The sequence below is a fragment of the Scyliorhinus torazame genome, chromosome 5 (assembly GCF_047496885.1).
Source record: "Scyliorhinus torazame isolate Kashiwa2021f chromosome 5, sScyTor2.1, whole genome shotgun sequence".
NCBI classification, from domain to species: Eukaryota; Metazoa; Chordata; class Chondrichthyes; order Carcharhiniformes; family Scyliorhinidae; genus Scyliorhinus; species Scyliorhinus torazame.
The window spans coordinates 131669793-131691194 of record NC_092711.1 but is presented as its reverse complement, the minus strand read 5'-3'; the positions used below and the strand labels follow the sequence as shown (position 1 = coordinate 131691194).

The window sequence follows — 21402 nt, the reverse complement described above, 5'->3', positions numbered from 1 at the left end:
ACCCTGAGAGTCCTTCTGGTTCCTCCTACCCCCCCCCCCCCGATCCTGGGCTGCTGCTGCTGCCTTCTTTTTTCCATTCCATCTATCTTTCTGCGAGGTATTCGACGAACGGTTGCCACCGCCTGGTGAACCCTTGAGCCGACCCCCTTAGGACGAACTTAATCCGCTCTAGCTTTATAAACCCTGCCATGTCATTTATCCAGGTCTCCACCCCCGGGGGCTTGGCTTCTTTCCACATTAGCAATATCCTACGCCGGGCTACTAGGGACGCAAAGGCCAAAACATCGGCCTCTCTCGCCTCCTGCACTCCCGGCTCTTGTGCAACCCCAAATATAGCCAACCCCCAGCTTGGTTCGACCCGGACCCCCACTACCTTTGAAAGCACCTTTGTCACCCCCATCCAAAACCCCTGTAGTGCCGGGCATGACCAAAACATATGGGTATGATTCGCTGGGCTTCTCGAGCACCTCGCACACCTATCCTCCACCCCAAAAAATTTACTGAGCCGTGCTCCAGTCATATGCGCCCTGTGTAATACCTTAAACTGAATCAGGCTTAGCCTGTCACACGAGGACGACGAGTTTACCCTGCTTAGGGCATCTGCCCACAGCCCCGCCTCGATCTCCTCCCCCAGCTCTTCCTCCCATTTCCCTTTTAGTTCATCTACCATAGTCTCCCCTTCGTCCCTCATTTCCCTATATATATCTGACACCATACCATCCCCCACCCATGTCTTTGAGATCGCTCTGTCCTGCACCTCTTGCGTCGGGAGCTGCGGGAATTCCCTCACCTGTTGCCTCGCAAAAGCCCTCAGTTGCATATACCTGAATGCATTCCCTTGGGGCAACCCATATTTCTCGGTCAGCGCTCCCAGACTCGCAAACTTCCTATCCACAAACAGATCTTTCAGTTGCGTTATTCCTGCTCTTTGCCACATTCCATATCCCCCATCCATTCCCCCCGGGGCAAACCTATGGTTGTTTCTTATCGGGGACCCCCCCAAGGCTCCAGTCTTTCCTCTATGCCGTCTCCACTGTCCCCAAATCTTCAGTGTAGCCACCACCACCGGGCTTGTGGTGTAGTTCCTCGGTGAGAACGGCAATGGGGCTGTCACCATAGCCTGTAGGCTAGTCCCCCTACAGGACGCCCTCTCTAATCTCTTCCACGCCGCTCCCTCCTCCTCTCCCATCCACTTACTCACCATTGAAATATTAGCGGCCCAATAATACTCACTTAGGCTCAGTAGTGCCAGCTCCCCCCTATCCCTGCTACGCTGTAAGAATCCCTTCCTCACTCTCGGGGTCTTCCCGGCCCACACAAAACCCATGATGCTCTTTTCGATCCTTTTAAAAAAAGCCTTCGTGATCACCACCGGGAGGCACTGAAACACAAAGAGGAATCTCGGGAGGACCACCATCTTAACCGCCTGCACCCTCCCTGCCAGTGACAGGGATACCATATCCCATCTCTTGAAATCCTCCTCCATTTGTTCCACCAACCGCGTTAAATTTAACCTATGCAATGTGCCCCAATTCTTGGCTATCTGGATCCCCAGGTAACGAAAGTCCCTTGTTACCTTCCTCAACGGTAGGTCCTCTATTTCTCTACTCTGCTCCCCTGGATGCACCACAAACAACTCACTTTTCCCCATGTTCAATTTATACCCTGAAAAATCCCCAAACTCCCCAAGTATCCGCATTATTTCTGGCATCCCCTCTGCCGGGTCTGCCACATATAGTAACAAATCGTCCGCATACAAAGATACCCGGTGTTCTTCTCCTCCTCTAAGTACTCCCCTCCACTTCTTGGAACCCCTCAACGCTATCGCCAGGGGCTCAATCGCCAGTGCAAACAATAATGGGGACAGAGGGCACCCCTGCCTTGTCCCTCTATGGAGCCGAAAATATGCAGATCCCCGTCCATTCGTGACCACGAACTCCAATATTTTTAATTGAAAATGTGCACTTTTTAAGATTTCAAATGTTTTCAATTTTTCTAAAGTTTACATTTCTCAGTGTGAAAGTTTGTAAATGAAGGAAATACTGTGAGTAGCATCTTCCCGACAACATTAATGTGACATCGGGGCCTGTCTCTGAGATCTGAGTCTCTTGATCTGGGGATAAGCTGATGACAGGGCAACTCACAGGTCTTACTCCACAGACAGGCGCGCCCTCCTTTTGTTTTCTTTACATCAGCCAGTGTTGAGAACATCAACTCGCACAGGTAGGTTGTGGGAAAAAGTAAGAGTGCTGATATAGCACAATCTGAAAGAGATGAATATTCTTGTCCTTCAAAAAACCAAAATGTGTCCAGAGGCATCGCTACAAACTTTTGTTTCAGCGAATGATCCATCCTGGACTCTGCAAATTCCTCTTGTTCTTTTAATGACAATGTTTTTGATGATTCAAAAAAAAGGGAGTTAAAGTTATCATTTAGGGGTTGGTTTAGCACAGTGGGCTAAACAGCTGGCTTGTAATGCAGAACAAGGCCAGCAGCGTGGGTTCAATTTCCGTACTGACCTCCCTGACGCCGGAATGTGGCGACTAGGGGCTTTTCATAGTAACTTCATTGAAGCCTACTTGTGACAATAAGCTATTATTATTATTATTGTTTACCCGGTCAAAGTCTTCCACAACTATTGAGGGGAAGTAGAATGTAGTGTTCTAAGATGTGTGGGCAGCACGGTTGCAAAGTGGTTAGCACTACTACCTCACAACGCCAGGGACCCTGGTTCAATTCCAGCCTTGGGTGATTGTGTGGTGTTGGCACATTCTCCTCGTGTCTGTGTGAGTTTCCTCCCACAGTCCAAAGATGTGCAGTTTAGGTGGATTAGCCATTCTAATTTGCCGTTTACTGTCCAAAAATGTGTAGGTTAGCTGGGGTGCTCTTTCAGAGGGGCGTTGGGGACTTGATAGGTCAAATGATGGGTCAAATTAGGGCAGCACGGTAGCATAGCGGTTAGCACAATTGCTTCACAGCTCCAGGATCCCAGGTTCGATTCCCGGCTTGGGTCACTGTCTGTGCGGAGTCTGCACATTCTCCCCGTGTCTGCGTGGGTTTCCTCCGGGTGCTCCGGTTTCCTCCCGCAGTCCAAAGATGTGCGGGTTAGGTGGATTGGCCATGCTAAATTGCCCATAGTGTCCAAAATTGCCCTTAGTGTTGGATGGGGTTACTGGGTTATGGGGATAGGGTGGAGGTATGGACCTTGGGTAGGGTGCTCTTTCCAAGAGCCGGTGCAGACTCGATGGGCCAAATGGCCTCCTGCACTATAAATTCTATGATGTCCTCCTGCACTGTAGGAATTCTTTGAAAATGTAATTCAGAAATAGAGGCACCAGGGCCTGACCAATGTAAAAAAATTCAAACCACGGATGCACGGCCATTTCCCCTCGCACTAGTGTACTAATCTCATCTCTTATTAACAAATAAAAACAGGGGTGGCACTGCTGCCTCACGGCTCCGAGGACCCGGGTTCAATGCCAGCCCCGGGTCACTGTCCGTGTGGAGTTTGCACATTCTCCCCGTGTCTGCGTGGGTTTTACCCCCACAACCCAAAGATGTGCAGGGTGGGTGGATTGGCCACGCTAAATTGCCCCTTAATTGGAAAAAATTGACAAATAAAAACAAAATGCTGGAAAAAAATCAGCATGTCTGGCAGCATCTGTGGAGCGAGAAACAGAATTAACATTTGCAGTCCGACATGGACTGTTTTTCCACAGATGCTGCCAGACCTGCTATGTTTTTCCAATATGTTCTGTTTTTATTTCAGATTTTCAGCACCTGTGGTATTTTGCTTTTATTTTTTTCCGCTTTATTGACAGAGCAACCCCACCTCCTTCCCCCCTCTGCCCATCCTTGCTAAGTGACGAATATCCCTGAATATGCAGTTCCCAGTCCTGGTCATCCTGTGTTCCGCGCAAGATGGCCATGGATTTGGGAGTCGATAAGGACTTTGGAGAATCCTTTTTGAGAGGAAAGGGTGACTAGAGACGGAGCAGGGGTTTGTCAGGACAGTGGGGTCATAGGGTGATGATTACGGATTTGAAAGACCGAGGGATAGGACCTGACAAGAGAAAACTGTTAACAATGGTGATTAGCAGTTTAATGGGAACAGGGTCGATGGAGCAGAAGGTGATTCTTATGGACAACGTCAACCCTGAGAGGGAAAGAGATGAGGCAGGAGAAAAACTAAAGACACTTTGGAGACAGTTTGGCACGGTGGGCTAGTAGAAGGGGGAGAAGCGGCAGAGGATATTGATCGGATCTTAGTAACAAAAAAACTCCTTGAGTTTCTCACATGTGTTGGAGGTGAGGATGGGGGAGAGGGCGAGCCCTTCAAATGGAGCTATTAAAAAGGATCAACGCACTGTATTTAAAATAAAGCTGATTTATGAGATGTTTGATCACAATATTAATTTCTAAAACTGGGCTGGAGTTTATTAACATCAGCAGAAACCGACCCCAATGAGACCTCGATGAAATGAAATGAAATAAATCGCTTATTGTCACAACTAGGCTTCAAATGAAGTTACTGTGAAAAGCCCCGAGTCGCCACATTCCGGCGCCTGTTCGGGGAGGCTGGTACGGGAATTGAACCGTGCCTCTGGCCTGCCTTGGTCTGCTTTAAAAACCAGCTCTTTAGCGCTGTGCTAAACCAGCACCAAAATCCCATCACTGCAGTTACTTGTGAATGCGCTGTGTCTCGGCAAATACTTTCCCACATTCAGAGCAGGTGAATGGCGTCTCCCCACAATGAACTGACTGGTGTACAGTGAATTGAGATCATTTCCTGAACTCAGTCCCTCAGTGAAAGCACCTGAATGATCTCTTATCAGTGTGAACATGAGCAAAGGTTCTCAGGCACTATTACAGCACTTCCCAAAGCCTGGCATTCAAAAGCTCTCCGAGTGTGAACCTCCTGATGTTGCAGCAGTGTGATAAAGCAACTAATCCTTTCCAACACCCAGAGCAGGTGAATGTCCGCTCCCAGTGTGAACCCGTTGGTGTGCCAACAGGTTAGAAAACTGAGTGAATCCCTTCCCACACTCTGCGCAGGTGAACGGCTTCTCCCCATTGTGAACCCGCTGGTGTGTCAGCAGGTTTGATGACTGAGTGAATCCCTTCCCACACTCAGGGCAGGTGAATGGCTTCTCTCCAGTGTGAACCCGCTGGTGTCTCAGCAGGTGGGATGAGGTAGTGAATCCCTTCCCACACTCGGAGCAGGTGAACGGCCTCCTCCCGGTGTGAACTCGCTGGTGGACAGTGAGTTGAGATGATTGCCTGAACCCAGTCCCGCAGTGGGAGCACCTGAACGGTCTCTCGTCGGTGTGAACGCGCTGGTGTCTCAGAAGGTGGGATGACTGCGTGAATCCTTCCCCACACGCCGAGCAGGCGAAAGGCCTCTCCCCAGTGTGTCTGCGACAATGAGTTTCCAGCTTCGAAGGGGAAATGAATATCTTCCCGCAGTCCTCACATTTCCACGGCTTCTTCCTGTTGTGAATGTTCGCGTGTCTCGACAGGCCGTTTGAACGGCTGAAACCCCGCCCGCACTCAGAACACGTGTATGGTTTATTTCCACTGTGAACGGAGTCTTTTCCCTCCATCTTCAAAATACGACGATATCTGGATTACGATAAATTGAGCAACTCCCATCAAATCCTGATGTCATCTTTGGTTTGAATTTCACGATTGCAAATCCTTCCCTGCTAATATCCTGTGAGATTTATTTAAAACAGAAAAAAAAGTAATGAGATAATCATCAAAAACACAAAGGCAGGTTTTGAAAATAAGCTGAATGAATCTGTTCATTTGTGGGGCCGGCACTGGGAAAAAGTGACCATGAAAACTGCTGGATTGTCACAAAAACCCAACTGGTTCATTAATGTCCTTCAGGGAAGGAAACCTGCCTCCCGGTCTGGGCGTACACAAGACACTGGTGTCTATGAGAGGAGAGAGAGAGAGAAGGGGACGATTGTGAGAGGCAGGATGTGAAGGGGAGTGCTTTTTATATATGTCTACAACTCAAATTTGACAGAAACTCTTCAACCTCTGCTACCTGGAAGATCTAGGGCAGTGTGTGAGACACCTTCCTCTCCCAAGTTCCCTCCAACTCACACACCGGCCTGACTTAATAAAAGCAAATTATCGTGGGTGCTGGAATGTGAAACCAAAAGAGAAAATGCTGGAAAATCTCAGCAGGTCTGGCAGCATCTGTCGGGAGAGAAAAGAACTAACGTTTTGAGTCCAGATGACCAGCTTTGTCAAAGGATCTGACTTGTCGGACACCCAGTAATGGCTGCGCATAAATCTCCTGCACTTAAATGTTGGAAAGGCTGAAATCCTTGTCTTCAGTTCCCTCTACAAACTCCACTTCCGAGGCACCGACTCCGTCCCCTCTCCCTGGTGACTGTCTGAAGCTGAATCTGAATCAGACCCCGGACTCTTTGTCTTCTCTGCTGGGCTTTTGAAGGAGGTGCAGAATAGACAGCTGGAATTTCCCCAATTTGTGATTTACAAGGACACATTCACCGGTCCTCAGCAGTTACTTTTCTTCGGTTTTCTATGCCGACTGTTAATTCTGCTATTTCACATAATTTCACAATTAAACACATAAACATCACATGCAACAATCTATCTAATCTATTCTATTGCTGACTCTAGTTCCAGTTTCTGTAGAGATTAGTAAGAGACAAACTCTGCAAACTCCAATCAGATCAGGAGAAAGGTCAATGAGTCAATTGTGTAGAATGGAATGTTTCACCAGCGTTGCCATGGTGGACCGACCCGTCTGCAGCGAAACGCCTGTTTGAGCTTCTAATTTGCACTAAAATTCTCCATCCCAAAATACAAAGAAATATACAAAGAAAATAGAAGCAGGATGAGGCCATTTGGCCCTTCGAGCCTGCTCCGCTGTTCATTATTATCATAGAACATACAGTGCAGAAGAAGGCCATTCGGCCCATCGAGTCTGCACCGACCCACTTAAGTCCTCACTTCCACCCTATCCCCGTAATTCAATAACCCCTCCTAACCTTTTGGGTCACTAAGGGCAATTTATCACGGCCAATCCACCTAACCTGCACGTCTTTGGACTGTGGGAGGAAACCGGAGCACCCGGAGGAAACCCACGCAGACGCGGGGAGACCGTGCAGACTCCACACAGACAGTGACCCAGCGGGGAATCAAACCTGGGACCCTGGCGCTGTGAAGCCACAGTGCTGGCCACTTGTGCTACCGTGCTGCCCATTATGATCATGGCTGATCATCAAGTTCAATACCCTTGGTAGTGCCAGGCGTGCACCCAGGTGGCACTGCCATGGTGCCTGGCTGGCACCTCTATGAAATGAAATGAAAATCGCTTATTGTCACAAATAGGCTTCAAATGAAGTTACTGTGAAAAGCCCCTAGTCGCCACATTCCGGCGCCTGTTCGGGGAGGCTGGTACGGGAATAGGGTGACTAAGTGACACTGCCAGGTGGCAGTGCCAAGGCACCACCCTACCAAAAGGGCATGCGGCTGGGGACCTCTGGTCCCTTGGCAAGCCCCCATGAATGCCGTTCAGTCTGGTCCCCGTTTATGGGAACCAGTGCTGAACAGTGCTCGCCCGAGGTCTCTGAGCCTCGGGAGTTTGGGAATCTGCACATTAGGGTGAGGCTTTCTGCCTCATTCTAATATGCAGATTTGCCAAAATGTGATTCCGCCTATTAGGGGCGGGTTTGCACAGCAAAGTCTCCCGAGATCGCGTGGAATCTCGTGAGGCGTTGTGAGCCGGGTAAATCCCGGGAGCAGGTTCTCCTGGCTTTCAACGGCCACGCTGCGCAGTAGCGAGCTGCTTTTCGGGCGCAGCGTGGTTGTTGGATCGCGCCCACTGTGTCCTGATCAGATTCTGGCCCTTGATTTCTCTGCCTTTCAGTTTTCTTATTCTCCTTGTTTTCGTTTTCTCTTCTTGATTCCCCCTGCCCTGTCACATTAGTTTTAAACCTTCCCCAACTGCTGTAGCAAGTACTACCCCAAGGACATCAGTTCCGGTCCTGCCCAGGTGTAACCTGTCCAGTTTGTACTGGCCCACCTCCTCCGGAACTGGTCCCATTGCCCCATGAATCTGAAATCTTCCCCCTCGCACCATCCTTTCAGCCACATAATCATCCGATATATCCTGCTGTTTCTACTTTGACCAGCACGTTGCACTGGTAGTTATCCTGAGATCACTACCATTGAGGTCCTACTTTTTCCTAACTCCCTATATTCTGCTTATAGAACCTCATCCCTTCTTTTAACCTAATCCGTTTGTAACAATGTGTACCCTGACAACTAGCTGTTCACCCTCCCCCTTCAGAATGTCCTGCAACTGCTCTGAGACATCCTTGACCCTAACACCAAGGAGGCAACATACCATGGGGCCACAGAAACGCCCATCGATTCCTCTTTGAATTGAATGCCCTGTGACTATTGCGTTTCTACGCCTTTTGCGCCTCCCCTGTGCAGCAGGGGCTGGTTTAGCACACTGGGCTAAATCGGTAGCTTTGAAAGCAGACCAAGGCAGGCCAGCAGCACGGTTCAATTCCCGTACCGGCCTCCCCGAACAGGCGCCGGAATGTGCCGACTAGGGGCTTTTCACAGTAACTTAATTGAAGCCTACTTGTGACAATAAGCGATTTTCATTTCATTTCATTTCAGCAGAGCCAAACGTGGTGCTACGAATTTGGTTGCTGCTATTATCCCCGGAGAGGTCATTACCCTCAATAGTATCCAAAATGGTATATCTGTTTTTCAGGGAATGGCTACAGGAGATTCCTACACCGCCTACCTAGCTCTCTTGCTCTGCCTGGTGGTCACCCATTCCCTTCCTGCCAGAGGAGTCTGAGGCGGCACGATAGCACAGTGGATAGCACTGTTGCTTCACAGCACCAGGGTCCCAGGTTCGATTCCCAGCTTGGGTAACTGTCTGTGTGGAGACTGCACGTTCTCCCCGTGTCTGTGTGGGTTTCCTCCGGGTGCTCCGGTTTCCTCCCACAAGCCCCAAAAACACGCTGTTAGGTAATTTGGACATTCTGAATTCTCCCTCTGTGACCCGAACAGGCGCCGAAATGTGGTGACTGGGGGCTTTTCACAATAACTTCATTGCAGTGTTAATGTAAGCCTACTTATGACAATAATAAAGATTATTATTATTGCTGAAAAATCATCTGTTGATTGAATGCGGTGTGACCTCCTCTCAATACATGCTATCCATGATACTCTCCACTTCGCAGATGTTCGACAGTGTCCCCAGACGCTGCTCCAGCACCAGAACCCAGGCTTGTAGGGGATTTAGCTGGAGACACATCCTGCACACATGCTGGTCGTGGGAACTAGAAACATTCCTGGTCTTCCAAGTGGAGCAAGAAGAGCAGACCACAGCTTGGCACTCTCCTGCCATGTATTACCCCTTTAAGTTAAATTAATCCTTTTGATATTGTAAGGATCCTCCTGTTAATTCCTGTATGCCCCTTTTAATTTCTGTTATTCTACTATTTCAATTCTTACACATGGAGAATTAATGTGCCTGTGCATTTAAGATGGACTTCAACCTTTAATTCAAATGGCTGGTAAACTGAGGGCTGACTTATGACCTCAGGCAAGGCAGGTTGCAAAGAGCTGTTTTTATTTCGGAGCAGCAGGTTCAAGGGGGATCAATGCTGAAACATTGTGGACTTGGCTGTCAGCCAGTGGAATGCCCAAAATTGCCAGGCCTTATCATTGGCCCATGGCGATTGATGGGGTTTTCTGTGGAACGCTCCTTCCTCTGTGACTGTGTTTACTCTTTTACTTTTGTTTTGATCCTTTACAAATCTCATGTGGGGAACTCTGTTCTTATCTCAATGAGGCTGTTGGTCATACTTTTGGAGTTGGAAACAAGTAAGAATGTAACAGGCCTGAGGTGGACCTTTTGAGTGAAGGCCCAGGTTAATAAAAGTTAAATTGACTCCCCAGAGGGAATCCCAAAGCCTGGAAGTACTGACTGAAGAATTCTGTCTGGCAGTCCACCAGTGGCTTCAATCCCGAAGCATCCTGGAAGGACAGCCTGCTGCAATGACCTTGACATCTGAAGCAATGACACTCATCTTTCATTTCATTTTTTAATTCCTATTATTTTACCCGTCACTTTATGTGTGTCTGCCTTGTGTGTGTTTGGGTAGAGGGTGGGATGGTAGAAATGGGGGGGGGGGGAATAGTAGATTAGCTGGCCATTATTCCTTTATAATTAATGCATGTTGTTCAACTTACAAACCTGGTGGCTATAACTTCTTTAGCAAGTGAAGGGGCCAAGGATCATGCAAATTTCATATGAATTATTAGTTAATTCACTTTTGTTGGGACACCGGGGTCTGTGGGGCTGGAACTGACCGTGCACTAGCCCAGGGTGTTGTAACAATATCAAACTCTACCAACTAGGGCCCTTCTTTTCCGCTCTTTGTTATTATTGAATATACTTCTCACAAACAATGAATCACAGAATGATGTCTTAACGATTATAACCAAAAGTAGTCGTAAGTACCTACCCAACTGAACTCACCCAAACAGCTGTTCAGGTTTCCTTGGGAGATGTAAACTTGCACTCCACTGTTTCCTAGTCCTTTAACCACCTGGTTCTGCTCTGAGAATCATTTTTTCTTTCCTCCTTTATTCTCCTCACTTTGTTCCCTAGCAGTTATCTTATTTAGTTATTTAGGTTTCAGCATTTTAAAGACGGTCCCTAATATCAGTTACTCACCAACCAATCAGCTTACCGCATTCCTGTGTCATTCAGTCCAGCTGGTTCTCTCCTTATCCCTTTAAAGGTGAATAGTTGGGACATCGCATCACCAAACACATCCCACCCTGTTCACACTGACAATCCGAGGGTGGGGAACTGGGACATCCTGTTTCCAAACACATCCCACCCTGTTCACACTGACAATCCCAGGGTGGGGAACTGGGACATCCTGTCTCCAAACACATCCCACCTTGTTCACACAGAATCCCAGGGTGGGGAACTGGGACATCCTGGGTGGGATTCTCTGATCCTGAGGCTAAGTGTTGACGCCGTCATAAACGCCGTCGCGTTTTACGACGACGTCAACAGGCCCCTCGGATCAGCGGTCCTGCGCCGCACAGGGGGCCAGCATGGCACTGGAGCACTTCACGCAGCTCCAGCTGCTGATACCGCTGTCAGACCTGCCGGCGCGAGTTCGCGCATGCGCGCTACGGCCGGCGCAAACTCGTGCATGTGCGCGAGTTGCCTTCTCCGCGCTGACCCTGACGCAACATGGCAGAGAGATACAGGGGCCCAGCGCGGAGGAACATAGGCCCCCACCAGGAGAAGCCCGCCCACCGATCGGTAGGCCCCGATCGCGTGCCAGACCACGGTGGAGCCCCCAGGATGGGGAACTGGGACATCCTGTCTCCAAACACATCCCACCCTGTTCACACTGAGAATCCCAGGATGGGGAACTGGGACATCCTGTCTCCAAACACATCCCACCCTGTTCACACTGAGAATCCCAGGATGAATAATTCTCACACACATTCATTCCTATTGATCTACCTGTCTGCTAAAACGGATAGGTGTTCACTGGTTAGTTAAACACACAGAGTATCTGGTAGAGTTTGATCCAATAATTCTACACATTTCACACCCAGTGACATTATTAAGTACAGGGTCAATTTAAGGAGTGTCCCCAATGTGATAGAATAGATGGATTATGGGATTACAAAGATATATGATATAAAATAATAAAATGAAATGATATAAAGAAAATATATGATATAAAAAGAAAGAAAATATGTTGTGGAACCAACCATGGAGCAGGCTACTCTGGATTTAATATTGTTTAATGAGGAGGGATTAAATGTGGAGTTGAGACCATAATGAGATCAGCCATGATCGTATTGAACGGTGGAGCAGGCTCAAGAGACTAAATTACCTGCTCCTGGCTCTGATGTTCTAAGAAATAACTATTCTTTCTGATATCACATTACAGCTTTGTCTGTAGCCTTGTAGGTAACAGCACCTCTAGCACAAATCTGGTGTTCTTGATTAATAAGGGGATTTCTTAATTAATATGGATATCAGGCCTTATGGGGGGGGGGGGGAGGCAGGCAGGCAAATGGGGATGAGGAACATATTAGCCATGATTGAACGGCTGGGCAAACTTGATGGGCCAAATGCTGCTCCTATATCTTATGGTCTTGTGCTGCAACCTCTTTGGCTAAAATTTTGCAGGCTGAAGAAGACCCACACATTTGTACAGTGGGAGACCGTGCCTTCCCACTGCACATTACCGGCCTTTTGGTTGAGACAGGGCATACTCACCTGTGGAAAATCTGCTAGTTTATGCACAAAAGGTGAAATGGGAGTTTTACTTGCATTTCTGAATCATTTCGTTTGCAATTTTATTGATTTCCACCGCACCGCATCCCACATTTCAGACCTTAGCAAACAAAAGACTTTCCATGATTTCGACGTTCCATGGCGGGGAGGTTACCCATCATCCCGCGCGGTGGTGATTATCCTCTATTCACACCACAGGAGAGCAGCGCGCAGGCGCAGTACCGCCCAGTATTTGAGCATGCGCACTGATAGCGATGGAGAGCCTCTTGTCTATCGGATCTCCAAACAGGTGAGGATGAGGGAACGCGGAAGGAGCGATGGAGCTGGCGGCTGGTCGGGGAGGCTTTCTAAGCAGCTGGTGAAGGCTTTAAATCCCAATACGAACCTGCGGGTCTATCGTTTGCAGCTCCGGGTGTTTTTTGCGGAGACAGGCGCGGACTAATGGCCGCCATCTTCGTTCAGAGGGTAGCGGTGCGCATGCGCTAGCGGTTTCATGACGTAGTGCAATGGGCGGAGCCTCAGTGGTCTCTGCCTCCAGCCGGGTCCTAGTGACCGGCCAATACTTTATACTGCTGCTGATATTTGCGGCCTCAATGAGTATATGGGCTATGTGTATATATTCAGTGTGATAGGATATAGCTCCTGTACACTTTTCTGAAGGAGCTGCTTCTCAATGTTTGGTTACACTTCAGCTGCTGATCTTTGGCTGCCCAGTGTGAGGAGGCTGTTGAAGCCAGAGACGATCTTCCCCTGGAGCTGCTCTTGGGCAAAACAGCAATTTGTATCTCCACGATGAGTGAGGGCTGTGGGTCGCTCTGGCTGGCGGCCTCTCTTCTGTGGTCTTGCCCTCCCCTCAAGTGGCCCTGGAGAGCAGCATACGTGTCTACCGGTATGCTCAATACCTTCCACAACCGATGGGAACCTCTGGGTACAGGGTATTTCATTGACGCTGGGAATAACATTCTGTTTTAGAGTCATTTGGTCATTCAGCCCAAAAAGAGGCCATTTGGATTGGCTTATTGTTACGTGTACCGAGATACGGTGAAAAGTATTCTGCGTACAGCTCAGACAGATCATTCCGTACATGAAAAGAAAATATATAGTGAAAACATAAAATACAGAATGTAAATACATAGGCATCGGGTGAAGCATACAGGAGTGTAGTGTTACTCAGTAGAGAAAATGTGTGAAGAGATCATATCAGTCCACCATGGCCCACCATGTCTATGCTGACCATCAAATACCAATTAATACATATCCCTTTTACCACCACTTGGTATAGAGTCATAGAGTTGGAACGGTTCTCTTAACTCTTTTTGGGAGCTTGTTGTTAAATGTAATTTGTTTGAATCACATGTTGGGGGAAACGAGAAGGCATGATATCCCATGGAAACTAGAAATCGCCTGTTCTGAATTTCTGTCCTGGATTGAATGTGACACTAACACTGTCAACTGCTTTTACAGGTATTAAATTAGGATTTGCAAAACTCGATTCATCAGGACCTGAATATCATCGGCCTTTAAAAGCGGAAGGAGAAATGTTTGTTAGTTCTGTCTGTGGGAAAAGATTTCAAACATCAATGTGACTGGAAAAGCACCGAGGCCCACACAACGCACACCCGAGTGAGAGAGTTCCAGTGAACTGACTGTGGGAACATCAGTGTGACTGGAAAAGCACCGAGACCCACACAACACACACCCGAGTGAGAGTGTTCCAGTGAACTGACTGTGGAAAGAGCTTTAACCAGTTACACAGCCTGAAAAAACATCACATCATTCACAGCGGGGAGAAACTGCACGGGTTCTGTGTGTGGACTAGGCTTCAACTGATCGTCCAACCTGGAGAGACACGAGGACACCAGTACCATGGAGAAGCCGTGGAAATGTGGGGACTGTGGGAAGGGATTCAGAACACCGTCTGTGCTGGAAACCCATCGACGCAGTCACACTGGGGAGAGGCCGTTCACCTGCTCTCAGTGTGGGAAGGGATTCACACAATCATCTAGCTTACGTAAACACCAGACAACTCACACTGGGGTGAGACTCTTCACCTGTTCCGAGTGTGGGAATGGATTCACTCAACTAACACACCTCACTGCACACCAACTTGTTCACTCAGACATGAGACCTTTTAAATGTTCCGACTGCGAAAAGAGCTTTAAAAGCAAAAAAAATCTATTGGCACACCAGCGAGTTCATACTGGGGAGAGGCCGTTCACCTGCTCTCAGTGTGGGAAGAGATTCACTCAGTTATCCAGCCTGCTGACCCACCAGCGAGTTCACACTGGGGAGAAACCATTCACCTGCCCTGAGTGTGGGATGGCATTCATTCAGTTATGCAACCTTTTGGATCACCAGCGAGTTCACACTGGGGAGAGACCATTTACCTGCTCTGTGTGTGGGAAGGGATTCGCTCAGTCATCCACCCTGCTGAGACACAAGCGCATTCACAGTGGGGTGAAACCATTCACCTGCCTTGAGTGTGGGAAGGGATTCACTCAGTCTGCCCACCTCACTTCACACCAGCGTGTTCACTCAGACACAAGACCTTTTAAATGTTCCGACTGCGGGAAAAGCTTCAAAGGCAAAATGGATCTGCTGATTCACCAGCGCAGTCACACTGGAGAGAGGCCGTTCACCTGCTCCGTGTGTGGGAAGGGATTCATTCAGCAGTGTCTCCGGATGAAACACCAGCGCATCCACACCAGAGAGGGACCGTTCATTTGTTCCCTATGTGGGAAGGGATTCATTCGGTCATCCACCCTGCAGACACACCAGCGAGGTCACAAGTTACAGGAGTTGGATTCTGCTGTTCTTGCTGCTGTGAATCACATCCAGGACTGAACCATGTTCATTCTGACAGTTACAGTTTGTTTCAGTTGATGTTGATAATCCCTGTAACTGGAGTTTAATGTCCTGATTATAGATGAATTAAATCAGCTTTGTGTGAAACACACAGTGTTGGAGTCCTTGATTTTCTGTTAGATAAGAGGAGACTGATTGATGTCCTGTTACTGACTGTTCCATTGTTGGGTCTTTTTTCCTTTGTTAATGGAAGACTTGTATTTATATAGCGCCTTTCACAACTTCAGGATGTCCCAAAGTATTTTACAGACAATGAGGTTCTTTTGAAGTGTAGTCACTGTTGTAATGTAGGAAATACAGTCACCAAATGTGCACAGCAAGATCCCACAAACAGAAATGTGATAGTGACCAGAGAATCTGTTCAGTGATGTTTGTTGAGGGACAAATATTAAGCGGTAAACCTGGGAGAACTCCCCTGCTCTTTGGAATAACATCATGGGAACCTTTACCCCCAACTGAGGGTAGATGTGGCCATAATTGACAGTCTGATCTGGAAGACGGGACCTCTGACAGTGCAGTGCTCCCTCAGGACTGCATCAGAATGTCAACCTGGATTTGATGCTCATGTTTCTGGAGGTGGATTTGAACCCACAACCTCCTGACTCAGAGATAAGAATGTAACCACTGAGCCACAACTAACACCTCATTGCTCTGGATTATTTCAGTTTTCAGACCTTCCGTTATTCTTATAGACAAGTGTAAAGTTTTAGTCTGGCAGTCACAGATTACCCAAAAAGGGTTGAAGATATTGGTGACTGAAGGAACAGTTTTGATATGAAACATGGGCTAAATAAGCAGAAAAGACATACAGGGCATGATTTAGCGACTGCCTTACGGCCAGCGCTGATCCGGGCACCTTCCAGGTGCGACGGGTGAATTCCGCGAGAGCCCCAAATTTGGCTCCGTGCCTGGCGCCAGGCCGATTGCGAGTCACCCCACGCGATCTGGATCACTCCCTCGCTGGGCAAGACCCAGCGCCCAGGAGTCAAAGGCCATGCTGGTGAGATCTTGCCAAGGGGCCGTTTAACACTGGTTTCTACAAACGTGGTCCAGGCGTGATGGCACCCTGGGGTTGTGGGGGGGCGGGAGAAACTTGCAGGCCATTAGAGAACCCCAGGTGGCACCTTGACGCAAGCAACCTGACGCACCAACAAAGCACCCTGGCTGTGCCAGCCTGGGTGGCATTGCCAGGAGCACTGTCAGTGTCCAGGTGCCAAGGATCGGGCCAGGGATGACCTTGCCCATTAGTGGGGGAGGTTTCCAAGGGCCTCAAGAAAGTTGGGGGATAAAGGGGCGGGGGGAGGAGAGGGTCTAGAGATCGTGGGGCAGCCTTCCAAAATGGTGCTGCGATCTTCAAGGAGTCGGATCTGCTGGCGAGTTCAGCTCGCCAGTGCAGGATGCCTGCCTAAGTGTAGCCTCAACGTTGAGAAACTCCAAAGCAAAATACGATTGAATAGCAGGGTTATTCTCAGCACTGCCACCATCGGGAAACACCCCACCAAAAGCGCCCGACAGTGAACTTTAACCTTTTTTCATTGATTAACGCCCATGACCATAGCAGTTGTGAGGATTAATGTTTTATTATATTGGGGTGGAATATTGTGTTATTCTAAAAAGAAGGCTGTATATATATATATATATATATATATATATGTGTGTGTCTAAATTATTTAATTAAACTGGGGAATAATTAATGGAGACAACTTGTCTGGGAGAGTTGAGAGATAAAATAGGTAGTAGGTGTAAATGCATGTATTTGTAATGAAGCTGCAGTAAAGTGCGTTAAAAGTAAATAAGTAGAGTTTAGAACTTTGCGGTAGGAGAGTGACAGGGGTTTGACTTTTTTGTTGCTCAATTTCAAAGGGGAGTAAAAGTCTTACAGTTTGCAAAGGTTTCAAAAGTAAACAAGGGAAGACTTTTATTTAACCCAAATGGGGAGGCAATAGGAAAAACAGAAGAGATATTTATATTTTGGAAATGTTTAGTTCAAAGCGGGACTAAAGACAATGCAATCGAAGATGAAAGAGAAAAGGGATAGTTAAGGAAATATTGTTGTGTTGGCTGTGTGGGGAAGACCTTTTGGGAAAAGTCCTCTGCTACAAAAAGGTACAAATTTTGAATCGACCATCCAGTCGAGGCAGAAAAGTCTTGGTTGTATAAAGCATTATTGTTTCTTTCTATTCTTGTATTTCCAGAGCAGTGTAGGAGAATGTGAGAAATCATCTGCTATGTGCAGAATTTTTAGAGTTACAAATATATACTGAACTGTTGCCAGGAATATGTTTACTTTTGGGTCTGACCAAGTGTTTCTTTTGGTGAGGAATGTTTTGTTAAGAGTATTTTTTACTGTGTATCTGTAATCTTTTGTGCTTCAGTTTTCTTTACATCTTGTTAATAAATCCTTCACTTTTCAAAATTTCCAAAGCGTGACTGGAATTCTATGTTTCTGGGTTCAGTAGGTTTCTCTCATTTTCAGAACACAATGAAAAGGGTTATGATTGGTTGGACAAGTTTCCGTCTGGGATTTTGGCTTGCTCGGCGAATAACGTTAGCTGTGGAATAACATCAGCTGTGATTGTAACACAGCAAAAAGCAGATGACTGGTCCCAGATTGGACAAATGGATAAGGAGAAGCGGGGTGATAGAAATTGACTTTTCTAGTCCAATATAAGAGGTTTAAATGAGAACTCATTAAGAATAATTAACTATAATCATATTAACCATGAGAGTAAGGGAAGCCGAATAGCTGGGAACATTTTGCAAATTGCTTGAGACTGTAAGAACAGTGACGTCAACTAGCTAAAAGACCCCATTGTTATTCAGTAAGAACTGGTAGTTCCGTCTCTATGGAAACAGCCAGTCTAGACTTACTTTCTGAACGAAAATTGGCAAGCGATGGTATGGGAAAATTTGTAACAAGATATTTAAATAAATATATCTCTTAAAATTGATAGACAGTTTGGCCGAATTGAGTGAATTACAAATTAGTTAAAGCCAATCAGGGGTGAAAAGAAGGCGAGACCTTAAGATAGTTATCTCCTTAAGAATAACTTAGCCGGGATGGAAAACTCATTCCGGAATCACCCTGTCTAAATTTCTGAAACCTATTTCTTTGCTGCTTGCTTTTGCTATCGCCATCTTTCTTTTGTTTAAATTATTTAGTTATGTTATTCTGTGTATTATGGTTTGAAGAATTACCATGATCTGTATTTTAAAACTCAACCACTGTGTTCGCTAATGACAATTAATCTGACTACCTTGCTAAAGGGCAAGTTGGAATTCTCTGAATGCTGCATTGAAAATAAAGTTACCAGAGACTTCCGGTGGCGGCCATGGTGGAATAGGTCGCACATTTGATGGCTCCCGCCTGTAACGGACTTTTGGACCTTTTTCCCCCATTTTTTTCGGATTTTATGGGATAAATCAGTGAAGAGTGAGACAGTGAGGAGAAAACCCCCTCCGGTATATGGCGAATTGGACCAGAAGTGGCCATGTGAGAAGACAAAGTCCTAGAAGGGAGACGCAAGCAGAACTGGTAACACAGGACAGCATTTCGGAGAGCAAGGTCCATGGGGAGACGGCACAGTGGTCGACGGAGCAGCTGGTGAAGTTTTTCGAGGATTGCTTCGCCAAGCTGAACGAGGACACGCTGGACCCGATTAAGGCTTCGATTGATCAACTGGTTCAGAATCAGGAAACTCACGAGAGAGCGATCCAGGAGACCGAACAAAAGTTGTCCGAGCACGAGGAGTATATAACCGTGCTGGAAAGCAAGGTGGGGATGATGAACGGCCGCCAGAAAAGAATGAAGGAGAAGCTGGAGGACCTGGAGAATAGGTCCAGGAGGCCAGGGTCCAGAATCTCAGAATTGTTGGCCTCCCTGAAGGCACTGAGGGATCGAATGCGAGGGCCTATGTGACAGACATGTTCGCGAAGTTGATGGGGGCTGGGGCGTTCCCTCGGCCCCTGGAATTGGACAGAGCACACAGAGCCCTCGCGAGGAAGCCCAGAGCGAACGAGCCGCCGAGGGCGATGGTGGTACGTTTTCACCGTTTCATGGACAAGGAACACGTTTTGCGGTGGGCCAAGAAAGAACAGAACAGCAAGTGGGAGAACTCTGAGTTGCGCATCTTTCAGGACCTGGGCGCGGATTTGGCCAAGAGGCGAGCTGGGTTCAATCGGGCAAAAACGACCCTCCTTTAAGAAGGGGGTGAAGTTCGGGATGCTGTACCCAGCCCGTCTGTGGGTCACACATGAGGAACGGGACTTCTACTTTGAAACGCCAGACAAAGTATGGATCTTTATCAAAGAAATGAAGCTGGAGGTGAATTAAAAGACACTTAAGGCTTGGAGAAGTACTGTGGCAGCGATTCATGGTGCTGGATTGTAAAATTTAAGTAGCTCTATGTGAAATAATGGGCTTTGTGGATGGTTAAAGGTTGATCTGTCTTGCAGGGACCTTGTTAAGAGGGGAGGGGGGGGGTTGAATTTAGTTCTGCTTTTTGGGTGACTTTTTTTCTAAAGTGACTGTTTCTTCACTGTTTTTTCTGTTGTTTGTTTACTTGGGAATGTGGTGCTTTTTAAAAATGTTTATTCATGTGGGGGGGGGAGAGAGAAAGGAGAGTACAATAGGGAAACATACTGCTTGGTGCTAGGGGTGGGAGCTATCGAGCCAGCATGGGTCAGCTGACTCTTGGAAGCGCAGTGGGGGGTGAGCAGGTGTTAAGCTGGAGCTTGACTTGGGGGATTGGGTTTCTCATGCTGTTGCTAGGGGGGGGGAGGGAGTTGGGGGGGGGGCTGCTTTGCTGACAGGGGAGGAACTGTTACTAGGGGACAAATGGGAGGCCAGGAATGGCGACAGCCCAAGTGGGGGACTCGAGGAAACGGAGGGCGCGAGCTCAAGGCTGGCCTAAAAAGGGTGATGGCTAGTCGGAGGGAGGTTGGGGTTGGAAGCCCCCCGTCCAGGCTGATCACATGGAACGTGAGAGGACTTAATGGGCCGGTCAAGAGGGCTCGCGTGCTCGTGCATTTGAGGGGACTGAAGGTGGACGTGGCAATGCTATAAGAGACATACTTAAAGGTGACAGACCAGACGAGATTGAGGAAGGGGTGGGTTAGCCAAGTGTTCCACTCAGGACTGGACTCAAAGACCAGGGGGGGTAGCGATCTTGATCAGCAAACGAGTGGCATTCGAGGCAGGGAGAATCGTGTCAGACAAGGGGGGTAGGGACATAATGGTGAGTGGGAAGCTGGAGTGGTACTTGTGAACATATATGCTCCAAATTGGGACGACGTGGAATTTATGTGGTGGGTGTTAGTAAGATCCCAGACTTAGAGTCACATAACCTGATCATGGGAGGGGACTTCAACACAGTCATTGATCCGGAATTGGACCGGTCAATATCCAGGACAGGGAGAAGGCTGGCTGCAGCAAAGGAATTGAAGGGTTTTATGGAAGAGTTGGGGGGAGTAGACCCATGGAGGTTTGCACGGCCGAGGAGGAAGGAGTTTTCCTTTTTTTCATATGTCCACAAGGTATACTCTCGCATCGACGTCATTGTTCTGAGCAGGGCGCTAATACCGAAGATGGTGGATACTGAGTGTTCAGCAATTGCAGTGTCGGATCATGCCCCGCACTGGGTGGATCTACGGGTTAGTGTGGAGAGAGGGCAATGCCTGCTGTGGAGACTGGATGTGGGGTTGCTAGCGGACGAAGCGATCTGTGGGCGGGTGAACAAGTCCATCCAGAACTACCTGGAAACAAATGATACGGGGAAGTCTCCGCAGCGACGTTTTGGGCAGCTTTGAAGGCAGCAGTCAGAGGGGAATTAATCTCGATACAGGCCCACAGAGAAAAGGTGGAACGGGCTGAGAGGGATAGATTAGTGGAGGAGATACTCCAGGTGGACAGGAGATACTCGGAGGCCCCGGACGCGGGGTTACTGAGGGAGCGGCGGAGGTTACATGTGGAGGTTGTGATATTGACCACAGGGAAAGCGGTGGAACAGTTGAGGAAGGCAAGGGGGCGATCTATGAGTACGGGGAAAAGGCAAGCAGAATGTTGGCGCACCAGCTCAGGAAAAGAGAGGAGGCCAGGGAGATAGGTAAAGTAAAGAGTAGAGATGGGAATACTGTCCTGGACCCAGTGGGGGTGAAGGAGGTGTATAAGGACTTTTGCAGTAAAT

The 21402-nt window shown here is 48.0% G+C and overlaps 3 protein-coding genes across 3 annotated transcripts in view; 1 reads left to right on the top strand and 2 right to left on the bottom strand.

The window, feature by feature from the left end:
* LOC140417918 (uncharacterized) overlaps nt 1-21402 on the bottom strand; it is a 73153-nt gene that overhangs the window by 26833 nt on the left and 24918 nt on the right.
* Nucleotides 1654-12916, bottom strand: LOC140419787 (uncharacterized). The gene is made up of 2 exons (XM_072503794.1): nt 12738-12916; nt 1654-5713 (listed from the first exon to the last, which is right to left on the bottom strand). Exon 2 carries the CDS (start codon nt 5601-5603, stop codon nt 4947-4949), a length of 657 nt encoding a protein of 218 aa, XP_072359895.1. The 5' UTR covers nt 5604-5713; nt 12738-12916; the 3' UTR covers nt 1654-4946.
* LOC140419780 (uncharacterized) lies at nt 12583-15304 on the top strand. Its single transcript, XM_072503776.1, has 2 exons — nt 12583-12641; nt 13817-15304. Exon 2 carries the CDS (start codon nt 14219-14221, stop codon nt 15194-15196), a length of 978 nt encoding a protein of 325 aa, XP_072359877.1. The 5' UTR covers nt 12583-12641; nt 13817-14218; the 3' UTR covers nt 15197-15304.